General features: G+C 40.7%; 1 protein-coding gene across 3 annotated transcripts in view; it reads right to left on the bottom strand.

The window, feature by feature from the left end:
• Positions 1 to 17,457, bottom strand: part of mtss1 (MTSS I-BAR domain containing 1) — an 82,335-nt gene that overhangs the window by 14,006 nt on the left and 50,872 nt on the right. For all 3 annotated transcript variants that reach the window (XM_065279623.2, XM_065279624.2, XM_065279626.2), the window contains exons 4-10: positions 15,657 to 15,741; positions 15,409 to 15,500; positions 12,459 to 12,533; positions 2,265 to 2,422; positions 1,883 to 1,990; positions 1,707 to 1,804; positions 493 to 583 (exon numbers count right to left, since the gene is read on the bottom strand). In XM_065279623.2, the coding sequence (XP_065135695.1) occupies positions 493 to 583; positions 1,707 to 1,804; positions 1,883 to 1,990; positions 2,265 to 2,422; positions 12,459 to 12,533; positions 15,409 to 15,500; positions 15,657 to 15,741 (707 nt within the window). The remainder of the gene's footprint in view (positions 1 to 492; positions 584 to 1,706; positions 1,805 to 1,882; positions 1,991 to 2,264; positions 2,423 to 12,458; positions 12,534 to 15,408; positions 15,501 to 15,656; positions 15,742 to 17,457) is intronic.

The raw sequence follows: 17,457 nt of genomic DNA, 5'->3' as shown, positions 1-17,457 counted from the left end.
TGAAATATTTATTTTAATCTAAGGGGGTACTTCAAGTAAATAATTTAGTTAAAGGAAGTTCAGCTGACAAAAAAAGTTTGAAAACCCCTGCATTAACCCCGTAGTTTACTATTTTTTACATGTTTGTGAACGAACACACACGTACGAACGCAGAGCCCTGAAAAGTGTAGTTTATTTAACAAAATGCAATGCATCTCCTGGTCTAAACATTACATTCTCCTGTACACACATGCACGACTTACACATACAATATAAGCAGTACAATATAAATTTCACCCAGGGGTATGTGTAATAAAAGCCCCATACTTTGGCCTTAGAGTCAAAGGGTCTTGATATTGATTGGGTTGTGGATTTGGCAGGACTACAGGTTGGCCGAGATGACGCAACTCTGGGCTAAATGATGTTGTGTGTGTGTTCTTGAGTTTTGTAAGCTTAGATACAAGATTGGATCAATTAAGTAAAGATGAAAAAATCATGTGGTGTGTGTCATACCTGAGTTATGTCTGTTGGTCGCAGGTGAAGTCCATCTACCGCGCTTGAGATAGAGTCCAGCGACGGCACATGACGTACAGAGGCGTAGTTACTAAAGTGAGAAAGATCACGTCCTCATCAAAAACATCATAAACATAAATGCAACTCTTGATCACACAGTAAGCCTTACTTAGCTATAGATATCTGAAGCCCGAAAATAGTCCCCTTAGTAACTCTCAATGGCAGGGGACTATTTTCAGGCACTGCGTAATATCATTCTGCCTGCTGCAGCAATGGTACAGCACAAAGTCCTTGATTATTACGCCAGAATAAGAGTATAGTTCCTAGCATATCTGCCTAGAAAAGCGCAACTTTTAATTTTCTGTCGGTCTTAGTACACGATGTAACTACAGAAGGGTCAAGTTTTAAATAGGAAAAAATATCAAAACTCTTTGGTTATTTTTTTGCGAGATGCTAATGGTCTAATCAGATTCAATGGATTATGCTAAGCTATGCTAAAAGTGGTACCGCCAGACCTGGAGATCAGCTGAATGGATTCCAAAACGGTAAAAATAAAATGTTTAACTTTATGGGAGCTGGAAAATTAGCATTTTCCAAAAAAAAGTGGAGTGTCCCTTTAAGGCCACAAATATTTGGCGCGTTAACGCGCTACAATAACAACAGAACTTTGTTTTCTTCTTTGAGTTTTATTAGGTTTTCTCTGGTGAAAGTAGGATGAAGCTCATTGCTAGGGATGCACCGATACCACTTTTTTGGAATACGAGTACAAGTACGAGTACTTGCATTTCAGTACTTGCCGATACCGATACAGAGTACTTAATAAAAAAACATGATTTAAATTGACAGGTAACAGCTTTAGTCATATAATTTAACAAAAAAACAAAGGACTAGTTTTCCAGTTTGTTGTAAACTCTGCCTCTTTGGACAACACAAGAGGCATTAACCCCTTACACGCCGCTCAAACATAGACATTTCTCAGACCGTGGTATCGATTCCAGGTATCGGGGGACTTTTAACAAGTACTTTAGAAAATGTGGTATCGAGGCCGATACCCAATACCAGTATCGGTATCGGTGCATCCCTACTCATTGCCCACCAGCGCCACCTATCTCACAGGCCTGAAATAGCTAAAGATGATTGTTTATCTTTGTTCATTCGCTTTGAAAAGCCCTTTAGGTATATGGTTAAAAACCCAAGTCTTTTACTAAGCTTACCTGCTGATGCTGCTCTTGCGTGATAACGTGCTGGTGGGAGACCCAGGTGGAGTCTGATACGTGTAGCTGTAGTCAGAGCTTTTAAGATCATGAATAACCTGAAAAAAAAAAGAGTAAGTCATTGTTAGAAAGAGCGAGAACATGCATAACTCAGTCGCTTACAAGTACAAAGGTACCTGTTCACTAGCAGGTGGCAGTGTGTTGGGATTGGCTGTCAGGTTGCCAAGATCTTCCAGAATCGTCTGTAAGTGAGTCACCTCACCCAGCATGCCTATCTCCTCATCCTGCAATGATCAATATACATTACTAACAAAACCACCATCAACAAAATGTTATTGTAACATAATTTAGCAAATGGAATATGAAACGACATGCGCTTAACCAATTAACCATTTGAGTACATTAGACCCCATTTATATCCACCTCAGGTGATCCAATAATAAATGGTTGGGCATCAGGTGCCTCGGGATGCATTTTTCAAACCCCTGACTTTTGCACAGCTAATGCAATGATCTACAAATTGATCTACAAATTGATATTATCTGTTCAGACGCTCACCAGGACGGGTTTGAGCATTGTGACAAAGGAGCAGAATCGTCCTCTTTCCTCGATAAGGGCTCGACACACGGCTCTCTTCTCCACCTCCTCCAGCACAGCGTAGCGCGTGTTGACATCTTGGAGAGCCGAGTCCAATTGCATCCTCACCTCGTCTTTACCTAAACAAACACAAAGCAGCATTTTACAAATCACAAAAATGAACATGGAATAAATTAAATGTATGTTCATACCAGTTCATTGTAGTTCTAGATAAAACATGAAGTTTAGAGCTGCTGAGACTGAAGTGCTTGTCTTTTACAACCACTAGATGGCAGTACAACCTGCGCTGTCAATGTTATAAACCCATGCAAATGACTACTGCAAAATCATCAGTCACCAACATTAGTAATCAGTTTGAGAGTCTCTCTAAGCTCATTGCATTGACCAATCACATTCAGGCATGACAACTGAAAATCCGTGGTTTTCTTCTGTATGGTATTTGCTTGGACATTATATAGGAACAGTGAGCCAGCACAGGTGGCCTTTATGATGTGCATGTGTTCATGCGTTTCATTATAAGCACAACTGACACCGAGCAAAGCCTTACATCTTGGACAGTGTTAATACATAGCACAGATATTAAATGCTATGGGTTTGGCAAGTGTTGATCTCTAAATGATACAATTTAGGGGTTTGCTAATGCTACATTATATTTATGCATTTGAGAGATGCTTTTCCAAAGTGACTTACTGCGAATTCAAGCAATGCATTTCATCAGTATGTGGGTAAATCAAACCCCTGACCTTTGCACTGCTAACGCAATGATCTACAAATTGAGCAACATGAACAAATATATTACAGAATAGGCTACAGGATAGCTAATAAAACGTACAAAACTGATGAAATTAAATAAACATTAAAGAAAATTTGCTTTAATCCACTGATGAGGTGAAGCAGTTATCAACAGGAGTCCACAGAAACGTGTAAGTGTATTTGATTTGAGACTTGTGAAGTTTTAGCGCAGTGTCGTTGCTAAGAAACGCTCTCTTGTTTACCTTTGTCTCACGTGCTGCAATCCGCGTTTGTTCTCGCGTGTCCTCGCGTGCTTTAGTGTATTACAGTAAATACAGTAGTAGTTTCGGCCATTAACGTGTTGTTGATTGTTTTCGGGCGTGGCCAACGCCAGGAGAGTATTTAAACAGCAGTAAACAGTTCAGTCTTCAGGTGAAGCAGTTATCAACAGGAGTCCACAGAAACGTGTAAGTGTATTTGATTTGAGACTTGTGAAGTTTTAGCGCAGTGTCGTTGCTAAGAAACGCTCTCTTGTTTACCTTTGTCTCACGTGCTGCAATCCGCGTTTGTTCTCGCGTGTCCTCGCGTGCTTTAGTGTATTACATTAAATACAGTAGTAGTTTCGGCCGTTAACGTGTTGTTGATTATTTTCGGGCGTGGCCTGCTGAGTTTCAGCCCACATTTGAAGCACTTATAAAAACAGTCAGTCCACCGCGGCAGCGGTCGCGTGCAGCCCTCGTTGTGTGAAGACCGAAGAGTGTAAAGACCATCGACTCTACCTGCGCGACTCCACCGAGCAGGGACACCGACTGGGCACTTAAGTATTGCACTTTTTGTACTAACTTTTTCTATTTATCTATATAGCACTCTTTTTCCTCTCTTGTACATTTCCTATTTTTATAATTTTACTATGTGCTTTCAAATCTCTACTGTCATTACAACTCGTAAATCTGTTGTATCACGTCGCCGTGGGAGAAATATTAATAACCTCCGCACTCTCCCACCTTCCACTATTGCCTCACTCTCTCTTCCCATTGGCTTATGGAACTGCCAATCTGCTGTCAACAAAGCAGATTTCATTACTGCCATTGCCTCACATTCTGGCCTTTCTGTTTTAGCACTTACTGAGACATGGATTAAACCAGAGGACACGGCCACTCCGGCTGCCCTCTCCAACAACTACACTTTCTCACACAGTCCTCGCACAACAGGAAGGGGTGGAGGAACTGGTCTGCTCATCCCAAAGGACTGGAAATTCCAACAGCAAACCCCCTCATGTGACAGCAACTCTTTCGAATCGCATATTGTTACTATCATCCACCCTACTAAAATGCATTTTTTAGTTATCTATCGCCCCCCAGGTCAACTTGGACACTTCTTGGAGGAGTTAGACGTACTTCTGTCTTCATTCCCTGAGGATGGTACTCCTTTAGTAGTACTTGGTGACTTCAATATCCACCTGGAGAAACCACAGGCAGCTGACTTCAACACCCTGACTGCGTCGTTTGACCTCAAGCGAGTCCATACTTCACCAACACACAGGTCTGGTAATCTTTTAGATCTTATCTACACACGCTGTTGTTCCACCTACCACACCCAGGTCACCCCACTTCACACATCTGATCACTTCCTAATTACTCTCGACCTCGACCTGACTCCCCCTGTCGCTACATACGATCCCCCATTGGTCACGTTCAGGCGCAACCTGCGCACGCTCTCTCCCTCCCGCTTATCCTCTGCGATTGTTTCCACGCTGCCCGCTCCCAGCCAACTCTCTCTGTTAGATACTGACAATGCCACTGACACACTTTGTTCCACTCTTACATCCTGCTTAGACACATTATGCCCTCTGACATCTGGACCGGCCCGGGTCACACCTTCTGCTCCTTGGCTAACTGAGGTTCTCCGTGAGCATCGCTCCACACTCAGGGCTACAGAGAGGAAGTGGCGCAGATCGAATGATCCTTCTGATCTCTGCCTCTATCAGTCTCTTCTTGCCTCCTTCTCCAAGGATGTCTCCTCTGCAAAGACCCTATACTACCATTCAAAGATTAACAACTCACCTGACTCTCACACTCTCTTCAAGACCTTCTCTACCCTTCTTTGTCCCCCTGCCCCTCCACCTTCATCCGACCTAACGGCTGATGATTTTGCTTCCTTCTTTGTGAAGAAAACGAAAACTATTAGGAGTCAGTTCTCCGAGCCGCCGCTTCTTGCGCATTCTCAAATCCCTGAGACATGCTCCCTTCCCTCCTTCTCTCTCCTATCCGAAGCAGATGTTTCCAAGGTCTTGGCTTCTAATCATCCGACTACCTGCCCGCTAGATCCCATACCCACCCATCTCCTCCAGGCCATCTCTCCGTCTGTTATCCCTGCTCTCACTCACATTATCAATTCATCCCTTTCCACTGGCACCTTCCCTGTAGCATTTAAAGAGGCCCGGATAACCCCGTTGCTGAAGAAACCCACTCTCAATCCTGCTATGCTAGAGAACTACAGACCCGTTTCTCTTCTTCCCTTCATTTCCAAGACTCTTGAACGCATTGTGTTCAACCAGCTCTCCACTTTCTTCACACAAAATAACCTCCTGGATAGCAATCAGTCTGGATTCAAAAGTGGTCACTCCACTGAGACTGCGCTGCTATCAGTCATTGAGGCCCTAAGGCAGGCAAGGGCAGCCTCCAAATCATCTGTGCTGATCTTACTGGATCTATCTGCAGCTTTTGACACCGTCAATCACCGCATCCTCCTGTCGACTCTCATGTCTATGGGTGTCACTGACACAGCGCTTTTATGGTTCAAGTCGTACCTCTCAGATAGGTCATTTCGGGTATCCTGGAGAGGTGACGTCTCCGAACCCCAACGTCTAGATACCGGGGTCCCTCAAGGCTCTGTGCTTGGACCGCTGCTCTTTTCGATATACATGACATCCCTGGGCTCTGTCATTCGGAAACATGGCTTTTCCTACCACTGCTATGCAGACGACACTCAACTCCACTTGTCGTTCCACCCTGATGATCCTACGGTTTCTGCCCGCATCTCGGCATGCCTGAGGGACATCTCACTCTGGATGAAGGATCACCATCTCCAGCTTAACCTTGCGAAGACAGAACTGCTTGTCATATCATCCGAACCAAAGATTCAGCACAACTTTTCCATTCAGCTAGGTTCCTCGACCATCACGCCTTCCAAGACGGCCAAAAACCTGGGAGTGGTCATTGATGATCGGCTTAGCTTCACGGAGCATGTTGCCAGCACCGCTCGCTCTTGTAGATTCATCCTCTACAATATTAGGAAAATTAGACCTTTCCTAGATGAGCATGCTACGCAGGTCCTGGTCCAAGCTCTTGTCCTGTCCAGGCTGGACTACTGCAATGCGCTACTGGCAGGACTTCCAGCCTGCACGACCAAACCCTTACAGATGATTCAGAACGCAGCGGCAAGAGTGGTCTTCAATGAGCCAAAGAGGGCGCACGTCACTCCTCTCTTTGTCAAGTTACACTGGCTTCCTATAGCAGCCCGCATCAAATTTAAGGCTCTGCTCCTGGCCTTTAAAACCACCACTGGGTCAGCACCCCCTTACCTTCGCTTGCTTATAGAGCCTTATGTACCCTCTCGATCACTGCGCTCTGCCACCGAGCGACGACTTGTGGTACCATCTCAAAAAGGGAAGAAAACACTAACGCGTACCTTCTCAGGAACTGTCCCACAACTGTGGAATGATCTGCCGGTCGTGACACGATCAGCTGACACTGTAGCTGTCTTTAAGACTCGGCTAAAAACCCATCTCTTCCACCATTACCTAACTTCCTAATTACAGATTTACTATCTTTATTTAATTACCCTTCTCTTTATCTCTTTCTATATCTACCTTCCTCTTTATCTAAAAAAAAAAAAAAAAAAAAAAAAAAAAAACTACTAACATACCCTTGGCTATGTATATTGTGTTGGACTTGATGAGACTATTTCCAGTGCACTTATGTATTGCTGTCTTATGTTGCCATAATTGCTTCTATTGTTTACCTCACTTGTAAGTCGCTTTGGACAAAAGCGTCTGCTAAATGACTAAATGTAAATGTAAATGTAAATGATGCAGGGAGTATACCAATCAAAAGCCCCATTGACTTCAATAATACTTTTTTCGTAACTATGGAAGTCCATGGGGCTTCTGATCGGTTTCGTTACAAACATTCCTCAAGTATCTTCTTTTATGTTCCTTTTTGAGTAATTAATGAGTTTAACATCATGCATACATCAAGAAAAGCTGATTCATGAATAGATATCGCCTAGACTGATTTTCATCTCATGCCTTTCTTCTTTAAATATATAAAAAAAATTATATGCCAGGATACTGGGAGTGATTGAACCGAATGTGACATGATGAGACACATTCTCATTAGATAGTTTTAATGAGTGCTTAAAGAGCTCTGATAATGTGCAATTAGAGAAACGTGAGGTTAAAATCAAAAAAAGATCTCGCATTCATCTCGAGCTTCTGCATGTGCGTGCAGAGACCTTGCATGCAGCTGTAAGCATCGGCAAGCCCGATGCACAGTAAAAATACACATGGACACATTTTCAACATTCCACCGACACGAGACCATCCTGACAGCTGTGTCCAGGAGGCTATTGGAAGAAACAGTGCGCAGATATACACACAACTGCCCTAAAGGTCTGCATTACAAACAGAATAACCTCAGTTGTCTCGCATACAGCTCTTCCTAGTGCCATGATTAAAAAGCTAACATCAGTGCATTAAACCTAAACAACCTCTGAAAATATGCGTTTTTAGACTTGTGCAACTCTGGTTTCTTGTTATTGTTGCGAAACTCAATTCAATTCATCGACCTTCCGGGAAAAAATTTGAACTTTGGTCCTTCAGTGCAATGACCTTTTGCTGAAGTGTGTTTGTGATGGTGAGACCATAACCCCTTTATGAACTAAAGTCATGAAATGTACCTGGTCAGGTCTGAGCAGCTTAGGGATGGGGTCAGTCAAAGTGTAAAGAGCAAAGGTCAGAAGGTCTGTTGATAAATCCCACGGCTTGTCTATAAGATAAACGTACAACTCTTTTTGAAGTACGTCACAGGAGCTGTTACGGAGTATACGTCAACAGAAAGAAATGTTAAAAGAAATCATCCAAACATGAGGAGCTGAGATGTAAACGCCTCTAAACGACACCTCCATCAAAAATTTGATGATGTTAACCGAATGCTCTCGGCACTTATTATACATTCATGAAATACTTTCAAATCCGCTTAATCCCAGCCTCGGGCCTTTCAGAAATACTGGTGTGATGGCAGAATTCAACAAGAGTTTGATAAAATTGCTCATTTACAAGAAAACATGTAAGAGGGTCCACGATCAGACATGTGAGTAAAAGCTTTGAGCATTTGTATTCAGGTCTACTATTATTGTATAAACAAAACAGGTAGCAAATCATATTGACCAGGGGTTTTCTAACTGAAGTCTGGGGACCCCAGGGGTCCCTCCAGAAGGTCCTAATGGGGCGTACACACTAAACACAAATGTAACAATTTGCACTAGTAGTTTACATGCAAAGTCAAATGCAGAGATGCAAACTCATGTGGGCCGATTCAAATGATGTGAATTGGACGGCACGATTGCTGCGAAATCGCGCTATTCACCTTAAACGTGTCTTTGCACAAGTTTGTACTCAAATATTAAACTTGAGCGAAAAATGTAGGTAAACCCAGTGAGTAATCAGTTACACAGTTTGGTGTGTACGTAGCATTAGGGGCCGTTCACACGTCGCGCCTAAAATGCGTAAAAAACGCTAGGCACGTAGGTTCTTGTCACATGACCTTCTGTGCGCTTGTGACATTCTGAAAAGGTGAGATGTTTTAAGCTCGATGCGGTGCGGAGGCGCCTGGAAAAAATGAGCACGTTACGACCGATTCACTTTCATTATGAGCGCGCATTTCGCGCGCATACCGCGCGCCTACATTTGAAATAACGAACTTGAGCGCGCAAAAGACACGATATGTGAACGGCCCTTAATGTGGCTTTCACACCAGACACGAAGGGGGGGCAAGCGCGAGTGATTTACATGTTAAGTCAATGCAAAGACGCGAATATAGGCATCCTGCGACATGGTACGCGCGGATGGTGCGGAATGCGTGACGTGGATGGTGCGTCATGCGCGAATTGAACGCTGCCGCGAGAAACGTGCGAATTGAACGTTGCCGAAGTTGAAAAATCTGAACATTGTTGGATATTCAGGCCACGTTAACCAATATGGAGCTTGCACTAGTAGTCACGTGATTACAAGGAGCGAGCAGAGTTGCAGAAGCCCCGCCCATGATGCGAATTTATGTGTGAATGACTCTAACTTCACGTGCTGCTTTCACGCGCGAATGAAGCGAGTAAATTCAAAATGTTCAAGCGTCCAACTACGCGAGAATAGCACATTTTTGCCGCCTCTGTGAACGGGGTCCCCAGAAAATTTTGCGAGAAAAAAGACTATGCAAAAATAGTAAAAGTCTACTGTTTAGCCAATTATACGGTCTTTATAATATCACAATTACTATTTATCTAACATGGTTTAAAGGTTCCCTTGTAGAAAATATGGAAAGGGTTCTCTCGCTGAAGCTACATAATATGTGGGGGTCCCTGTTATCATACAATTTGAAAACCCCAGATATGGACAACAAATAAAGTTTCTTAACACTCGACCTAACATTCCTGGTGTGAACTACACAGTAGATAAATGTAAAACAAGACCCTTCATTTGAAATGGAAACAGGAGACGAAGGGAAAATATCCAGAGGCTTTTCAGAAGGAGGTGTGTGCCAGTGACGCATGCCCTCAGGTCTACAAACCCCATGTGTTTAGAAGCTATGATGTCACTGACAAACATCTTCTTTCCATTAACACATCATTTTCCGGGAGCCCACATGTTAAAATGGAACATTAAGAAATGATCGTAGTTAACCTTTCCAACCAGTTTAGGGTACCATACCAGTGATAGCTTTTGTACTGTATAGAGTTTATCATGGTGTACTGTCTTACTACATACTCTGAAGTATCCATGTCTATTTTTTAAGATTACCCATTAAAATTAAAATCAGATTTTAGTGTACAGAAGAAGTATATGGAGGACCAAGCCAAAAAATTATAATAATAAAAAATTAAAAGTAGCAATACTCATTATGTTTGTTTTTATATGTCTCTGCATATTTGCTTTTGTATTTATTTATTCATGTTTATTTTATATACTTTTGTACCCTTATTTTTGTAATGATTTATTTATAATTTTTGCAGGCTTGGTCCTCCATAAAAGTATGCACAATGAGACAAGCAAGGGGACTTCGAAAGCCAGAGAGACTAGGAAATCTAGCACTTGTGCATTCATATCATCTTAAACAGACCAGAAACAGTACTGGAATACTAATGTGCATGGGTTTTAATAATTCACTTAAGCTTAGTCTACCCCTGCAGACCTCCGAGTAGCACAAATGAGGGATATAAAGATAAATGTGCACTTTGAGAGGCATCACGGTTCTACAAGACATATTCACAGTCATTCTCTTACCATCTGTGTATGTTATGGTGGTAAATCAAGCATTGAGATGGGTTTATAGTCACCTCTGAATCACTGAATCATGAAACACTTCATTCAGTCTTTGCTGATGAATCAGACTCTTTAAGAAACACGATGGGTTCTTTATGCTAACTTGTCATACTGAAGTTCTCTATAAAGGGAAGGTACTCAAAGTGTGATGATTTTGGTTGGTTTATGAATAGTACATAAGCATAATAATACATTTACATATATACACATGCATACACGAGGAAGGGTGTTTGAAAAGATGGCTGTGCCAGGAAGGATGCAGGATCTACTTCCTCTCTGATAGTGAAGGAGTTTGGCGTGTCCTTTCGAGCTATGACTAGTCATTTGCACACACATACATGAACTCATCCATTAGTCATCTTAATTTCCGATGATAAAAATCTAACAGCAAACAGATCCTTGTTGCTTAGTACATTTTCGACATAATAAAACTTACCACCACCGTTTGATTCTTTGATCTATTTATGACTGAACACACAGGAAACTGATGTTTCAAAAGGCATTAAAACATGTCCTCTGGTACTGTTGAGTAAGCGTGGATACAGAATACACTAAAGGGAGCACTGACCCTTCGAACAGACGCCGGAGGACTGTTGAAGTCTCTAACTGCTGCCCACAAACACACAGACTAAAGCAGTCAACACCCACTATAATGGCTGAATATATCTGCAGGCTGTACATGGAGAGCTTCTTTGCCGTCTCTATTCAGTTTTTTATTCCCCTCACGGCAAAACACACCTATGACTTCACCTCCATCTCAACCTTGTTTTTCACCCTCAAAAATATTTGAAAGATATTCACTTTGTAAGCTATGTTAACTGTATATTGGAGTTTATGTCCCATTTTATCCAAAATAAAAAGAATAAATTAACAAATTATATTTTGCATAAAGAAATGAAAGATAAAGCCTATTAATTTTTAGGAGACATTATTTTTAGGACAATTAAACATTAAAATTTTCCATGATGTACCTGATACCTGGATGCATAATGATTAATCACGATTAATATATGGCAGAATAAAAGTTTTTGTTTACATTATGTGTTTGAACTGTGTATAATAACTTTGTATAGATAAATGCACACACAAGCATGCATATATTTAAGAAATGTTTGCATGTGTACATTTGTATATGTATGTATAATTTATATTATATATAACTATAAGTACTTAATATATAAGTACTTAATATATTAAGTACTATAAATTATATAGTACTTAAAATAATATATTTAAGAATATATATCTTAAAATTATACATATTTATATATACATAATTATTATACACAGTTCACACACATATATGATGTAAACATAAACTTTTATTCTGCTGTAGAATAATCGCGATTAATCGGTATGCATCCCTACTTACATCAGTAGAAATTTTATAGACCTAAAAGGTAACCTCGAAAAATATAATTTATGGTAAACAGTTTAGTTAGTCTCTGTTACTTAAGTTTTTCTTATTATACTGCATTATACTGAGTTTCCTGCGCTATGTGTTAAGCGTATAATATTTAACAGAGATGAAAAACTATTTCAAACAAACACATTTCAATCGGGGGGACAAGATTAGCAGGGATGTTGCCATGACAACAGGAGGCGTGGTACTATGAAAAAATAGGGTGTGGTGCCAACAGAAGGCATAGGCCCGTCCTATTGTATTTACACAATGAGTGACCTGACGGAGTAATATGATGCATCTGTGTGCGTTAAAAGACCTGCCGTCTTTTAGCAACTTGCATAACATAAATACGGCACTGTTTACTGAAGGTGTTTCACTTCCATCAACGTCAATGAATTACATTCAATGATAAGACGGTTCTTACCTTTTTTAACCTTCTTTTGTAGTTTAATTGTGTCGGATGATTTCTTCTTGATCTCGGAGCGTGCTTTTTTATATTCTAAAAAAAAGAGAACCAAAACAAACTTTAGTGCATTTAGTGAAAGCAAATGATCCCAGATGAAAGGCACTCAAGGTCTGTTTTAAGAAGGATGACATTAAAGTGTTGAAGGTGGTTTTCAGTTCTTTGCTACAGCTTGCAGTAAAATCTTCAGTGTGTTTTAATCAGTTGCTATGTGGTCGCTAATGTCTTCTAAATGTTTTTGGTCTGTTGCTATGTGGTCGCTAACTATTCTGAGTGTTTTTAGTCTGTTGCTATCTGGTTGCCAAGTGTCCTGAGTGTTTTTAACCTGTTGATATGTGGTTGCTAAGTGTGTTGCTATGTGTGCGCTAAGTGTTCTGAGTGTTTTTGGTATGTTGCTATTTGGTGACTAAGGTGTTATTTGTGTGTTTAATCTGTTGCCATGTAGTTGCTAAGTGTTCTGAGTGTTTTATTCTGTTGCTATGTGGTTGCTAAGTGCTTTTAGTCTGTTGCTATGTGGTCGCTAAGTGTTCCAAGTATTTTTAGTCTGTTGCTATGTGGTCGCTAAGGTCTTCCGAGTGCTTTTAGTCTGTTGCTGTGTGATTGCTAAGTGTTCAGAGTGTTTTAGTCTGTTGCTATGTGGTCACCAAGTGTTCCGAGTGTTTTTAGTCTGTTGTTATGTGGGTGCCAAGTGTTCTGAGTGTTTTTAGTCTATTGCTATGTGGTCGCTAAGTGTTCCAAGTATTTTTAGTCTGTTGCTATGTGGTCGCTAAGGTCTTCCGAGTGCTTTTAGTCTGTTGCTATGTGGTCGCTAAGTGTTCAGAGTGTTTTAGTCTGTTGCTATGTGGTCGCTAAGGTCTTCCGAGTGCTTTTAGTCTGTTGCTATGTGGTCGCTAAGTGTTCAGAGTGTTTTAGTCTGTTGCTATGTGGTCGCCAAGTGTTCTGAGTGTTTTTAGTCTATTGCTATGTGGTCGCCAAGTGTTCTCAGTGGTGTTTTAGTCTGTTGTTATGTGGGTGCCAAGTGTTCTGAGTGGTATTAGCCTGTTGCTATGTGGTTGCCAAGTGTTCTGAGTGTTTTTAGTCTGTTGCCAGGTGGTTGCTCAGTGTCCCGAGTGTTTTTAATCTGTTGCTATTTGGTTGCTAAGTGTTGAGTGTTTTTAGCCTGTTGCTATGTGGTTGCCAAGTGTTCTGAGTATTTTAGCCTTTTGCCAAGTGATCTGAGTGTTTTACCCTGTTGCTATGTGGTTGCTAAGTGTTCTATATGTTTTTAGTCTGTTGCTATGTGGTTGCCAAGTGTTCTGAGTATTTTGAGCCTTTTGTTAAGTGTTCTGAGTGATTTTTAGTCTGTTGCTATGTGGTTGCCAAGTGTTCTGAGTGTTTTTAGTCTATTGCTATGTGGTCGCTAAGTGTTCCAAGTATTTTTAGTCTGTTGCTATGTGGTCGCTAAGGTCTTCCGAGTGCTTTTAGTCTGTTGCTATGTGGTGGCTAAGTGTTCCAAGTATTTTTAGTCTGTTGCTATGTGGTCGCTAAGGTCTTCCGAGTGCTTTTAGTCTGTTGCTATGTGGTCGCTAAGTGTTCAGAGTGTTTTAGTCTGTTGCTATGTGGTCGCCAAGTGTTCTGAGTGTTTTTAGTCTATTGCTATGTGGTCGCCAAGTGTTCTGAGTGTTTTTAGTCTATTGCTATGTGGTCGCCAAGTGTTCTCAGTGGTGTTTTAGTCTGTTGTTATGTGGGTGCCAAGTGTTCTGAGTGGTATTAGCCTGTTGCTATGTGGTTGCCAAGTGTTCTGAGTGTTTTTAGTCTGTTGCCAGGTGGTTGCTCAGTGTCCCGAGTGTTTTTAATCTGTTGCTATTTGGTTGCTAAGTGTTGAGTGTTTTTAGCCTGTTGCTATGTGGTTGCCAAGTGTTCTGAGTATTTTAGCCTTTTGCCAAGTGATCTGAGTGTTTTACCCTGTTGCTATGTGGTTGCTAAGTGTTCTATATGTTTTTAGTCTGTTGCTATGTGGTTGCCAAGTGTTCTGAGTGTTTTTAGTCTGTTGCTATGTGGTTGGCCAAGTGTTCTGAGTGTTTTTAGTCTGTTGCTATGTGGTTGGCCAAGTGTTCTGAGTATTTTTAGCCTTTTGCTATGTGGTTGGCCAAGTGTTCTGAGTGTTTTTTGCCTTATGCTAAGTGTTCTGAGTGTTTTTAGCCTGTTGCTTTGTGGTGACCAAGTGTTCTGAGTGTTTTTAGTATGTTGTTATTTGGTTGCTAACTGTTCTGAGTGAGTTTTTTGTCTGTTTCTACATGATTGCTAAGTGTTCTGAATGATTTTTAGTCTGTTGCTATGTTCTTGCTAAAGTGTTCTCATTGCTAAATATGGCTTGAATTTCTCCTTCAATAAAAGGGTTTGTTCAAATCTTAAATCATTAATATGAAAAATAGTAACAGAGAAACTTGCAAATGGAAACTCCACTATTAAGTCACACTGGTGTAGAATGATAGGACACTTTCGGGACCTCAGACAGATAAACTGGAGATATTGTGGGTGTACTGGAACATTAACTTGAGAGATGCAAGCCAAGTCTAGGACGCAGGCATTAAATGAAAGCCCAACCTTTAATGGTTTGTTCTTATGAATTAATAGTCCATTATATGCTGTAATAAAAACTATCTGAGTGACTCCCGCAGAGTAAAAGGCATTTAATAATTAACAGCATTTACCAAACACAGCTAACAAGAGGGTTTATCTGATAATGGTCTTAAAGAATGAGAGAGAAACATGGATGTTGCAATACTTTCTTTGAACAGTACCACAAACCTTTCTTTAGTATTTCTTTAGTTAATCTGAAACACCTACAAATGAAGGATCAAAATGATACTAATCCCTCCCACAAAAATACTCAACCTGACGAATCAGATAAGGGAAAAGTGGCTAATACCTTTGGCATGATCTTTATCCAACTGACTGGCAACCTTCTTCCACTCCTCAATCTTCAGTTCCAAAGGAGTTATTAAGCTATCCATCAGGGCTCTGCAACACACAACCACACACCGATTAAACTTGTCCTATATATATATATATATATATATATATATATATATATAAAATGTGTTGCATAATAAATATTAACCTTCATTACCAATAAAACAAATCATCTTATGCAAAAGAAAATATTAAGAGTCTTACGTGGTGAACAATTTGAGCTTGTTCTCGATGCTTCTGTGTCTCATACACATCCTGGTCAAAGCAGATCCAATTTCCTTTGTCGCTCCTAAAGGAAAAATGGGATAAAAATGGATTGTCATTTTTCTTAATGTCATCTCCAGATTTTTCATTATGCACTCAGAACCAGAGAAAAGCAGAGAGGAAAAATAACAGTTGCATAACAGCATTTCTGAAAGACTTTTTTATCTTTTAAAGACTTGATTCTTTCAATCCCCCTCTTGCTTTCTTTAATAAGAGGCTAAATGGGTTTTATTTTGTAACACAGACATTTTGCAACATGACCCTTAACTTTCAAAAGAATGTAAGATGAATCGAAGCACCGCGATTTTCGATGTCAAATAAAATTTGAAACCCATTTTACTTGTGTAATTACTCTATTAAACTCCATATACAGTAGTTGGACGTGGTCTCTATATGTCAGTAGGGGATAGTAATCGGCAGAAAAGTAAGAGACAATAAGTTATTAAAGGTCCAATGTGTAGATCGGATCGTGACTGCTCATCTGAGGGGTGCAAATTCAACATAGGTGTTCGGAGTGTCATGTGGTTGCTTCTGTTTGTTGCGTCATGTGAACCAAATGCATCACGAGTTTTGTCAAAATAAGTCCCTGCTGCACATGCGTCAAAACCATTTATGATAAAAGAGACGCTCACATTCACAAAATACACTCAAGACACTCCATTAACAGTAAACTCCGATTGCATGAGATTATGCAAACGTTGGCGTCTCTTTTATCATAAACCCTTTAGACGCTTTGACAAGACACGTGACGCACATAGGATCACTCGATGCGCAGAACACATATTTTGAAATAACAAACCACACACGACGGGCTACATACATGTTGTGACAAACTTCGCATCGAGCGCCCTCGAAATAAGAAGTCACTGGCCGCCACTGTACATAATATAGTTTTGCATATTATATTGCATTTCTGTAAAGAGATCCTTTTTAAAGTTGCACAATGCACCTTTAAATTTTGACGAGAGACATTTGGAACAACATGCACTAATCACAATAAGAGTGTATAACAACAAAGCCAATTTTGCTATCAATGAAAACAATAAAGTGGACAGTTAAATTTCCTCTGCTGGAAAGGGAAGTGTAAAAGCAAACAAAGCACCTCTGGCCTAGTTTAGTACAGGCCTTGTATCTATCAGGGCATTCTGACCCAGAAGAGGAAAAGTTGGGGGAGAGACGTTTTGACCAAGTAGCATTTCCTCTAAAAACAGTAAACACCATAGGAGTAGCTGAAAAGAAAAAAAATAGGAAGCGAAAGAAAGGTCTGCAGAAGTTAACATGGCATTAATCCAGCAGACACTTGTTCCCTTGGCTATCACTGTTGTTGTTAACTTGTGGACCTATTTTTCCAAACGCCTCACACCCGTACATTCTTCCGCTTAGAGCTTGAATAATAGACACTCCAGCCCAGGTGGTGGCGCTAATCCGCCATTGCCAATTGCAAGAATAGAAACAAAATTCCCGGCGCGGAGTAATACCGTACCTCACAGCACAACTAATACAAGTCAATGGAGTTGGCAAAAACTACGATAAAACCTGTTGGAATGCGTATTTTGCAGCGATTTTTGTGTGAGCATATCAGTGAACACCCCTGACCACTCGGTGAGTTTCACGTCATTGTAAACGAAAGTTTAATGCATTTTAGGAAGGATTGTTCCAGTGCACCATTAAACCCATTGTAAAGGTGGGAGGTGAAACACAACCCCCCCAAAATTCTCGGGGCAGCCGCATATGTCAAAAT

This window comes from Paramisgurnus dabryanus, chromosome 7 (genome assembly GCF_030506205.2).
Source record: "Paramisgurnus dabryanus chromosome 7, PD_genome_1.1, whole genome shotgun sequence".
Lineage (NCBI taxonomy): Eukaryota > Metazoa > Chordata > Actinopteri > Cypriniformes > Cobitidae > Paramisgurnus > Paramisgurnus dabryanus.
This window is presented reverse-complemented; position numbering and strand designations above follow the sequence as displayed.